General features: G+C 41.7%; 1 protein-coding gene across 2 annotated transcripts in view; it reads right to left on the bottom strand.

Annotated features, from left to right (window-relative positions):
• Positions 1 to 12483, bottom strand: part of pyd (zonula occludens-like protein polychaetoid) — a 448973-nt gene that overhangs the window by 309233 nt on the left and 127257 nt on the right. For both annotated transcript variants that reach the window (XM_065435932.2, XM_065435931.2), the window contains exons 2-3: positions 6773 to 6820; positions 6499 to 6623 (exon numbers count right to left, since the gene is read on the bottom strand). In XM_065435932.2, the coding sequence (XP_065292004.2) occupies positions 6499 to 6623; positions 6773 to 6820 (173 nt within the window). The remainder of the gene's footprint in view (positions 1 to 6498; positions 6624 to 6772; positions 6821 to 12483) is intronic.

The following is a 12483-nucleotide window of genomic DNA, read 5'->3' as shown; positions in this document are numbered from 1 at the left end:
CAAGGGGTGTAAGACAATGGGCTACAGGGCAGCGACTACGCGCCCCGCATTGGACGCGGTGAGCGTCGAGCAAAGCAGCGTTCGGCGCGGCAACGAAATGTGCGCCTGAGCAAGAGACGCACGCCTTAGAAACAGCGCGTTTCTAAGGCAACACCGCATTCACTAGAGGCGCTTTTGTACCGCTTTGAAGCGTTGTACTCGTGGCTCAGTGGTAGCGTCTCCGTCCCACACTCCGGAGACCCTGGTTCGATTCCCACCCAGCCCGTCTTGCAAGAGTTGAGCCAAAGCCACTTCTCCTCTGTCGTGACGTCACGGTGTCACGTGATTTCATGGTCACCGCCGCGCCTGAGGAGCTGGGTTGAGCCCTCGTAATATGCTTCGCATAAAAGAAACGTTCATACAGAACTGCAAAATGAACTGGCACCCCGTCAGCTTGGGAAAGGTATCTTAACTGTTTAAGTTCTTACTGCTCCACTCTCAATGTAGCCAAAAATAAATATTTTTCCCAAGAACTTCCTCTACTACTCAAATCTAATCCCAGAAAGTTCTGGCAAATTTTATCTCCTGAACGCAATACATCTCGTTACACAATAAAGAAAACAACATTCCTATTCCTAACAGTGAGTGCGCTCAAGTTTTTAATAAATTTTTTTCATCCGTATTCACAAAAGAAAGTGTTACTAATTTTGCCCATTGTTGCAGACCTAGATTACCGGTACATGGAACCTATTGACATTACTATTGATGGTATTGTTCAGCTTATTAATAACTGGAAGGTTTCGTCTTCAGCAGGTATTGACAATATTAATTCTAAACTACTAAAATATACAGTATCAGTATCTAGCAAGTTTTTATTTCACATTTTTCATCAATCTTTAATGACAGGTCAGATACCCCAAGATTGGAAAACAGCCAAAGTCATACCCATCTTCAAAGACGCTAACAAAAACTTAGCTGAAAACTACCGACCGATATCACTAACGTGCATATGCTGTAAAATGATGGAATATATTATTGCATCTCATGTTTACCAACATCTAGAATCGAACTTCTTTTTCATAATCAACATGGTTTCAGGAGAGGTTTGCCGTGCGAAACGCAACTGCTTGAATTTACGACAGATTTACATTTTAACATGGACTCAAACCTTCAAACTGACGGCATCTTTCTGGATTTTTCTAAAGCTTTTGACTGCATAGCTCATTGTCGCCTGTTTTTTAAGTTATCATGATTAAAACTTAATTCACTAACTCTATCCTGGCTTCGAAATTTTTTTTCTAACAGGCAGCAGTTTACTTTCGCTAACAGCTCTCGCCCCTTTCACATGTTTCATCCGGTGTACAAGGAAGCGTTCTTGGTCCCTTACTCTTTCTAATATACATTAATGACATGCTCAATAACTTATCATCATGCATGCGCATTTTCGCTGACGACTGCATTATCTATCGTTCTATTAACACCTCCGATGACCACCTGATCCTCCAAAATGATCTTGACCAAATTATTATTTGGTGTGACACCTGGCTTCATCATCAAAATTCATCAAAATGTAAAGTGATGTCCTTCACTCGCAAACGCACTAACTTGGACTACTCTTACTATATTAAAAATGTCCCACTATCTCAGACCTCACCATTTAAATATCTAGGCGTAAATCTTTCAACAAACCTCTCCTGGACTTCTCACATTACCACCATCTGTGCCAGTGCTTCTCCATCACTGGGTTACCTGCGACGTAACCTTCGGAACTCACCTCCACTTATCCGCAAACTGGCATTTCAAACATTTGTTCGCCCTCGACTTGAGTTCGCCGCTCCAGTCTGGTCTCCCCACCAAAATTACCTAATTACCATGCTGGAATCAATCCAAAATAGAGCCGCAAGTTTCATTTCCCGAAATCATGACTACCGGTCTAGCGTAACTGAATTAAAGATTCACCTTTCACTTCAGCTGCTAAGTAATAGTCGCGACACAGCCCTTTTGTCATTATTTCATAAATACGCCCACCACACTAACAAACTTTCCTTACACCTAGAAGCGTCATCGCACATGTTGCACAGATTATACAATCATCATAGCTTCATGCGCATCTATGGTAAAACAGAAGCATTTAACTCGTCTGCGATTCCACATGCCATTCGGCTCTGGAACAACCTCCCCGACAAGATAGTTGCGGAAACTGACCGTAAAAAATTCAAGCATTCACTCAACTCGCTTAACCCATGTTAACAATTATTATCACACTCACTGTTATGTGTTATTTTTTTCTACCTTTTTCTTGCACTGTTATATGTTTGTTACAAACTTATATTGTTTCTTTTTTTGTAATCATATGCAGCTTTATGTAGCTAATATGTTTCTCTGACTTTTAGGCTGTGCACTTGGCTGCTGTTTTCTTTTGTTATTGTTGTTAATAGATTGTATGTACTTGATTTTATGCCCCTTACTCAATCCCCATGTAGGGGCCTTGTAAGGTATTTTACAAATAAAATAAATAATAAATAAATATATGTAGCAACCGTCTGTCACCATATTGTCCCCGCTTCGCCGAAATCCAGTTTGCCTTGCGTGGGTGTCACTGCGCCCTACTCTTTCTTGGAACCAAGGCAACTACCCGACTTCGGCACCACCCCGACCACTCGGCAAACCTGCTTTTCCCTTTGAATAAAGCCAGTCGACTCCCCGTTCTCAAGCAGTCAAAACATGTATTCCTTGCCTCCACTAAACTGAGGCCCCAACATATAAATTTGCAGAAACAAGAGTAGTTGATAATCAAGACATATCTGCATCATCCTTTTGTTGAACTTCTCCTTCATATCTCAGTGCTGTCAAGACTCAAGGCCAACTCCCCTCAAAAAGTCACAGGTGAGAAAGCTAGATAACTAGGTGGATAACTAATTCATAAGTTTGTTTGACTTGTACAGAATGAATGAGGGTATATTATATCATAAAATTACATCTGAAAGTGACTGCTTCGTAATTCAACACGACTTATATGCCACACGCGAGTGGTGTGAGCAATGGGAAATTAAAATGAATCTCGAGAAAACTGTGTGCATAAGGTTCTCCAGAAAAAAAAAAAAATTCCTGGAAAATTTGAATACACAATAAACTGTTCTCCAGTAAAAATGGTGTGTGAATCTGAATACCTAGGCATTTACTTTTGCCCCTCTTTATCATGGAATCAACATGTGGATTATACCGTCAGCAAAGCTTGTCGGAGCTTGGGATTCTTACGATGAAATACAAGTGCGTTTCCACAACAAACCCGGCAGTTATTATATAAATCATATGTAAGATCTGCGCAGGAATACGCATGCTCTGTGTGGGACCCTTCATCGGTAACTAACAAAGAAAGACTACAAAAAGTTCAGTCCATGGCAGCAAGATATGTACTCACTATACCAGTGTATGACAGGCAGTTTAGGGCAACGAAATCCAAGGCAAGGCTAAACTGGCGATCTCTGCAGCACCGAAGAGCGTCGTTTCCACTGAAGCGTCTACACAGCATATATCATTCTCATGCTCGAATTTCCCATGAAGTGTACACAAACCAGCTTCACTACACATCAGCACAGAAAGATCATGAACACAAGATAGGAGAATAGAAATGTAATACATTGGCCTTCAGCAGCTCTTTTTTTTTTCAAGAGCCATCAGTCAGTGAAACAGACTTCCTTCCTCAGTTGTAGGAATTTAATGTCCCAACAAGTTCTTTTCTGCATTAAAAGCGACAGAATCTCTTGATCCCTATTGCTTGATAAATATCACATGTACGTCTAACAATCGTCATGATCTATAAAGAATTCTAGTTGTAAGTGACATTCCTTTCTTTTAGTGCCTCTTTTTTCACATTGTTGTACTTATCTTCATCAACGCGTTTTTTTTTTCAACTTATTATTCGCTTTGTTTTTTGCCTTTTTATTATGAATCTTTGTAATCATTGTGCTTTATGTACTTCTTTTCACATGTGACATCTGCAACGTGTCTGTGTCCAACGTGGCTGTGTGCTTTTGTGTTGGCGTATAATATTCTATATTTTTCACTTACACGAATTTATGCAAACCTGCAATTTTTATGCTTGTTTTTCTTCTGTAACCCCCGCCTGAATGGGCACTGTGGGTACTAAATAAATAAATAAATAAATAAATAAATAAATAAATAAATATTATTGTAAAAAAAGCTATAAACTAAAGGCTTTGTATATTAACAGAATAGGTACAAAACAGAAGTTCACAGACAAAGTGATGACATTGGGAAATTTGCAGCACACAATAGAGTCACAGGACAGGGGTAACTGGAAATCACTGTAGAAGAGCAGGATGACAATGCGATTACAAATTTAAACTTGCTTTGCAGCAATTATTGTTACGTTATGTATGGCTGACGCAAACACTACAGAATGTATGCCCAATTCAACTGACGTTGCTCTATAGCAACAATTACCTGGATTAGAACCTTTTCATTGGGCGAGGAGGAAAGGGTGCGCACAACCTCACCTAGGATTTCCTCTAGATGGCGTTGGTGCGCGGCGAGCCTTTCCTCCTCTCTGGCTTGTGCGATGCGGTGCGGCGCTGCTTGAAAGTATTGCTGTCAGGTGCTGCGGAACGATTTCGAGATGTTTCAGATCGTACTTTGTGAAATTTATGAGATGTCCATTCATGTAAGGTCGTCAGGGAATCTTTTGGTGCATTGGTAACTACAGTACGCAGAAATATCTCTTGGGGGCGCAAGCACGCGACGCGCATTATCAACTGCGGTGTGTGTGTATGTGTTGTGAACTATTTTGCATATATCAGTTTCAATTCAACGAAGAGAACTGCCGTCTCTGTATTACCAGCAGGAAATGGTAAATCTGCTCACTAGCTGATCGCTTGGCGTAGGGACTAAAACATAAGAGTGCATGCTAGTGTACAGCCAACCTAAGGCAACCACGAAACGTCTAAGCGGCATGTGCTATCAAATATTAGTGATACACTAGCATCCTTCTGAGGTATTTCAAGTCTAGTAGGCTTGATATCACTATATGTCTGTGCTAGCCTCCTACATGAGGCCGATGGCGCTGCTCAACACAGTGATCACCGCGGCTGGTGAACCAGCATAATACATATATAAGCTATGTGCTTCGGCATTGCCTTTTTGTCTGTAAAGCCATAATATCCGAGATGGATTGCATAAAGAGAATATGATGGCTATTTTTGAGGACCAAATTTCCGTAATACATGTTAGTGCGTCACAGAGAACAGAACGAACACAACCGAAAAAAAAAAGTCCAGTTATCATCCTCTTTCTCGAAAAAGAAAAAAAAAGAATGAGCTAACGCCACAGTACGACCTTGCATGGTCAGGCCGCACAACGTTTATAGATCTATAAACATTGATGCTGCATGCTTAGACCATGCGCTGTATAGGACAAAGATATCTGTAATCCAGCACCTACCACTGCTTAGGATGCTCACACAGTTCGTAAGCGGTCGCTTTGCTGGACAAGTATAGTTCACACTGCAAAGTATGCTGTTATTACTAACCAAAACTATTTTATTCATAAGTGGAAACTTCGTCCACAGAACCAAGTAGTCACGCAATGTAATCTGCCGCTAACAGTTTGAACTCTTGTCAAAGTATAACAGCACAGCTCGGGACTATCGTAGTAGAACAGTAACCATGCTGTTACGATCATCGTGTATGTTTCATTGCTGCTAAACCGCAACTTGGAACTAGAGAATAATACTGCAATAAAGTCACATTAGTGAATGGAACTTTCAGAAATGCACAATTAATCTCCGAGGCTGATTGTAGCAAACATGCGCGCGCACATCACGCTGTGTGCTCCGTCTGCCTGAATGCCAGCAGAAATTCCGGCCATACCGGCTTAAACCACTTCAGTATGTCTCACAGAACCATTTTCCACGTAGAAGACGCCACTTCATACTAAATAGACCACACAGGCGTGAAAACAAATGCCAGAAACTATTCCCGAGCGTATCTCTTCCATGTAAAATGGAGCACTCGCCCAAGCCAGCATGCCGACTGCCCATAGATGGCACCACTGCATAGCAATATGGTGGCGCCCATGAAAAAACGGTCTATAGAGCAACATAACAGACAGCACAGAAGAGAAAGAATTGTCAATAATCGACAGCTGGAGGACTAACCTACTCTTGTCCCTGAATGATTAACGACCCGAACCACCTTCTCAGACCATATGTGTCTCTTCCTGGCAAAAAGTTGGTTAGATCAGATTTTACTGTTCACTTTAGGAGCCACAGATAAACATGCTTTAAGGCCTGTGCATATGTTATGGCCGGAACATTGTTTTGTTGTCCTTTATTTCTTTTTATTTTCAAAACAATATTCATGTGTTCTGCTTGTGCGTTGATGTGCCGCTTCTGACCTTCTGTAATGCCCCCTGAGGGTAACATAGGCAAACAAACAAAGCGGAAAGGCAGAAGGGCAGCACAGTTCACAATGCCCTCGACAAAAAGTGGAGGGCACATACTGGAGTTTCCCTTCGGCAGGCCCTGCTCGAAGCACATCAGAGATGACAATGGATGGCTCGCCACTGGTAAAGTGTGGGTTGTCACGGCCACCACTGACAGCAATGCCAAACCCGTATCCAGGCACCTGTGGAAAGGAAGAGGAAAATTCTGTGGTCGCCCTGCCACTGCTTGCTCTGCACTGGAATTTCACACAAAGAAAGGGGCATGTATGAAATTGCAGTGCCATCAAGTGTCATAGCAACTAGCCCCAGATAACGCTGCAACAGCACTCACCCGCGCCAATGTCACGTGGTGTTGCTCCCAGCGGGCCCGCTCTCCACCCTGCAACAACACCAGTGCAAGAAGCTCACCACAGGAGCCATCATTACCAAAGAGGCTAGTGTATGCACAGATGGTTATTATTACAATCAAACCTCATTACAACAAAGTCACATTTGACACAAAAATACCTTTATTATATCCAATACTCAATATAAGTGTACGTGCCAATATCAGCAAAACAAAAGTCATGCTGGGATCTGCATGAAATAAACGAAGCATTATGCCTCAGAAAGGCCAGCAAAGACTCTCCCGTCGACATTGATTGAACTGTCAGTGTGAGGATAAAAGATGGGCATGTTCGCTTGCCAGCCATGGGTCAGCCAAGCCAGAACATACACAAGCATCTAAAATGCATCATTTCAAGCTGCTCTTGCTGAGTATTTCACATTTTTACTACCAGAGTACATATTTTAAGCTTGCTTGCTTCGTTGTAGCCAATACCACTTCGGATCTTGTATTTTCTGTTTCGTCATAGCAAAAAAATTCTCACTGAAAGAAGAAGCATGATCAACCAAATTATAAATTTAATTTGATATAGCCGATGATTTGTTTAATCAAGGTTGTACTCTAGTGTTATTGTAAGATTTAGGCAAGCACCAGCTAAAGGTTTGAAGACTGCCTCCAAAGGGGCACAATGCCATCCTTGCCTGCATGAGAGAACAAGGTACAAGGAGGGAGGAAGAGAATGGAGTGGCATGAAGCATTACTGCAAGAAAAGGAAACGCCTGGAAAGACAGTCTTGCCTTTAGCACAGTGGAAATAGTGACAGAAGGAGCATGTCTCAGAGACAATAATCTAGCTTAGACACTATTAAATAGTTCACGAAAGCTCTGTGCGCATGGTCTCAGCACTTGGGAAGAACATTTTATCTATAGAATTCCACTGTAGTCTAAAAAAAAAAGGAATATTGGAAGCACTTAAAGTAACAGCAACGCAAAATTGGACACAGTAAGTATGACTTCCATTGTTTCACATAGTACCACTTGATGTAAACATTCACAGTGGCAAGCAAGCAATCTGTACACCAATGTAGGGCCACATTTGGTTTGCACGTTCCGCCAGTCCCACAACAATTGCACTGTCTGATATTTCCTGAATCCAAAACAAGAGAGAGTTTGGTGGCCCATGCCCTGCCCACAGCGCAAACTGGACTATGTGAAAAGATTTTCACCAAATAGATCTTTTTTATAACTGAACGCTTTCCATGTTAACAGAAAGCCAAAAGCATAGTTTAAAAAGCTTGGACAAGTGGTCTGCCATTATGTTGCAGACTGAGTTCATATACTAGACACTGATGAAGAATAGCGGGATAGCGTCCCTTGTTTATTGCACTATTCTTCATCAGTATGGAATACCAACTCGTTCAGCTTTTGGTTATACTAGACACACTATCGTAGAAATTCGGGTTGGTTGCACATTATTCTTTTTTTGAGTAGTGTACATAGCAAACACAGACAAAACAACACCCGACAACACCAGGCGCTGTCAAATCTTTCTTGCGTCTGTGCTCACCCTGCACTACTCAATATGAAAACTAGACACACTGCACCCAACAAATGGCCAGAGTAGTAAACTTATACTGCTTTGATATATTGAAAATAATGCATTTCTTAGTCGACTACAATAATGAATTTTCTTAGTTAACTAACCGAACAGTGATTTTAGGTCAGCTTAGTTATATGTGTTGTGGATGCTTGATTCAACTGAAGTGTTGCAAGACATTTACCACTTCGTTTACATAAATCAATGTTCAGAAGAATAGTAAACTGCGCGAGCTGGCAGCTGTTCATTGTTGCAGGAGTGGCACTAAACTGACCCAAGACAAAAGAAAGACACAATACAACAAACAAAGCACTGCATCCGTGTCGTATTGTGTCTTTCATTCGTCCCATGTCAGTTTAGTGCTACCCCTGCAACCATGAAAATCAATGTTGTTCAGAAATCAATGTTGGAGTACAGGGTTTTATGCTTGGGCCAATGTTGTTTCAAGTTTATATTAGCAATATCACTAGTGCTCTTTATTCCACAGCCGGACTATTTGTGAATGATTCTTTGATTTCTAGGCAACTTACTAACCCTGTGAACACGTGCTACCTACAATCTGATTTAGACAGCCTCAGTAAAAGATACAATGAGCGAGTGGCAATAGATATTAATGCGAATAAAACAAAAGTCATTAGATTACCAACTTCAGCTAGCCTCATGCTATGGAACTACATATGAAATAACATGCCTATAACCTCAGCAGGCACTATAAGATATCCGAGTGTACATTTGTCATCCAATCTGTCATAGAACACTCATGTAGACAAGATAGTTAGCAAGACATCTAAAACACTTGGCTTCGAGTGGCGCAATTAGCACTTGGCTAACTCCGCCACTAAATATCTTGCTTACATTACCGTGGTATGCTTGAAAATTGAATATACTGTATTTACTCAATTCTAACATGCCCTCGACTGTAATGCACACCTGTCTTTCGTAACCAAAAAAGAAAAGAAACCCGCCCTCGATTGCTCGCTTGCCGTAACCTAAAAAAAGAAGTCATTTACAGTACCGCGCACCTCATTCTTTCATACAGAAATACAACTTTCTCTCATTTGGAAAAGCAAAGATTTACTCCCAATATGCTAAGGTTGCTATAAATAGAAAAGGTTGCAGTATCGCACGAAAGGAAAAGCATAGATTGCAATAGCAAATTAGTAGAAAGCTGTATGAAAAGTAAGGATAGTGGCTTTATTGGCCATATAATCTTTTAAACATTCACTTACTAACTAAATTAACAAGCATGGTGTCATGCGGGCACAAGCAAACATGAACACGTCTCCCTCTATGACCGCTGAAACTCTTTATCAAAAGGCTGGAGCGAGAAGGTGCGGTAGCAGGAGCGACCCAATTGACCTTTGTGCGGCCTCTCGCTTCAACGCGAACTAAGTGACGAGAGCACAGCGCGGCACACCTAGATGCATAGACTCTTGTCTCCATCGCAGATCACTTTCAAAATAGCGGCCCTGCGGCCGCACCGCACCTAGCAGCCGCCAGAGTAGAAGGCTTCTCCTGTTCGCGCCAGTCCCGCACGCAGGTTTTGAGAACTCCGAACGCCTGTGATGCAGCCCGATTTCCATCCGTCTCCGCACACCTGATCACTTTCCTTTTAATTGCAGCATCGCGTGACTTCACAGTTGGCACTTCCATGCCGATAGAGCAAATGCAGAAAACTGGAAGACGGACGGTGTACAACTACAGCCCTTGGAGGAAGCTAAGGCAGCTAGGCTCGAAGCATAGAGTTTCATGCAACAATTACTAGAGGGAACTCTGACGCTAGTGTCTATTGGAGCTGCAATGGAGTGGTTGTACCAGCATGGGAATTATGGGAAGTAGATGGATTTGCCTAAATTTTGTCCTTCTGGCTTCAAACGGCTTTGCGACTTTGCGACTCATTATTCTCGACAATGTACTGTGTAATAAGTAACTAAATAGACATTATTAAAATTGTCTGATGGCAGGATTTGAACACAGGATCTCTAGCACAGAAGCCGGATATTGAAACCATTAAGCCACAGATGTATGTATTGAGAAGCTATGTGAAATGCCGTTATGAATTTATCGCAGGCATGAGACACGTTGAGATGCTTGGCGCATTTCGATTTGGCCACCTCGACAAGCTCAGTCGTTCAAATTAGTAGCGATTGTGCGTGTTCGCAGAGTCTTCTGCACTTCGAAGAGTATAAATTGCTCTGATATTTACGACAATAAGATTTATATAGTGTATTATACAAAGCCACAAAAACGTCTGAATCCACAAGCACGAACATCAGACAAACCCATGTACTTTCCATCATTCCTATGGTAGGACAACAACTGCAGTGCCAGAGTTCCCCTAGTATATTGTAGGAAACTCTATGGCTCGAAGTGTATACGAGGCGGGCATTTTGACATGCCAATGGTGATATGGCAATGCAGACTTAGGGTTGTACTCGGTTCTAACGCGCACGCAATTTTCGGACCCATTTTAACGGAAGAAAAGTGCGCAATAGATTGGAGTAAATATGGTAGATCCTTACTTTGGAACCCACATCAGGCCAACCTCATAGAGAAACTGGTCTCTGCAGAATAAAGCTGCTCGCTTCATCACAAAAGATTACTTGAAAACATGAACTGTAACAGCAATATTGTCTATTAATCTAGCTCTTCTCGAAAAACACACACTACTCACACTTCTGTCCTTTTTTTTACAAGCTTTACCACAATCAGATGTGACACACTACACTACATATCAGACCAGCCCATCATGTTTCTTTACAACTCGATCACCAATTTAAAGGGCTCCTCACCAAGTCTGGCCATTTCGAACTAAAAAGTGCAGCGCATGCCAATGTCCACTAACGATCGTGCCTGCAAAGTATTCCTAGTGGGCGTTTTGATTTTGTCGAATTAATAATGTATATTTTGAGGCACTGGAAGTGGTAAGGGAATACATCTACTTAAGGCAGGTAGTAACGGTGGATCCGGATCATGAGACAGAAATAACCAGAAGAAAAGGAATGGGCTGGGGTGCGTTTGGCAGGCATTCTAAGATCTTGAACAGCAGGTTGCCATTATCCCTCAAGAGAAAAGGGTATAATAGCTGTGTCTTATGAGTACTCACCTACGGGGCAGAAACCTGGAGGCTTACGAAAAGGGTTCTACTTAAATTGAGGACGACGCAACGAGCTATGGAAAGAAGAATGATGGGTGTAACGTTACGGGATAAGAAAAGAGCAGATTGGGTGAGGGAACAAATGCGAGTTAATGACATCTTAGTTGAAATAAAGAAAAAGAAATGGGCATGGGCAGGACCTGTAATGAGGAGGGAAGATAACCGATGGTCATTAAGGGTTACGGACTGGATTCCAAGGGAAGGGAAGCGTAGCAGGGGGCGGCAGAAAGTTAGATGAGCGGATGAGATTAAGAAGTTTGCAGGGACGACATGGCCACAATTAGTACATGACCGGGGTTGTTGGAGAAGTATAGGAGAGGCCTTTGCCCTGCAGTGGGCGTAACCAGGCTGCTGCTGATGATGCTGATGATGATTTTGAACCTTCATAATAATGCAGAACTTCCCTGCAATCCTCTTAACTAGTGTTTTATATGTTTACTTAGAAATGTTTAATACTATAACATGCTTTTCAATATTTCACATTTCCTTTTGTACACTCATAGAATTTAATGGTGTATGGCAAATATGTGTGTGCACGTGATGTATCTTACTTGTTTTGTACTTGTAATTGTTACTTATTTTTCAGCGGACCTGCATCTAGCCTGTGGCTATGGGTCCAACCAGTTTTGGTAGTTCTGTATGTTCTACGTCTGCAAATAAGGAACTGAACTGAATTGAATGTCATTATATTCAAACAACATTCGGTGCAAGCAATGCCATTCGACTCGCGGTGGTGCTACACAAGAAAAATTAATGTAATTTGGTAATGATATCAATGGCAATCATTCCCAAAAAATTTGCAAGAAATGTAGAACAAGGTATGTGTGAATGTCTGAAAAGTCAATCTATCTGAAAATAAACATGGGGTGTCACTTCACTGAAAAAACATGCATATAGCGTTTGTTTCAGAATGTCTGTCCACCATAAGCCAAGACAAGGCTTAGCCAGCTTAGTAGTCATAGCA

Source organism: Dermacentor albipictus, chromosome 4 (assembly GCF_038994185.2).
Source record: "Dermacentor albipictus isolate Rhodes 1998 colony chromosome 4, USDA_Dalb.pri_finalv2, whole genome shotgun sequence".
NCBI lineage: Eukaryota > Metazoa > Arthropoda > Arachnida > Ixodida > Ixodidae > Dermacentor > Dermacentor albipictus.
Note: the sequence above shows the minus strand (reverse complement) of the source record. Positions and strands in the feature narration are given on the sequence as shown.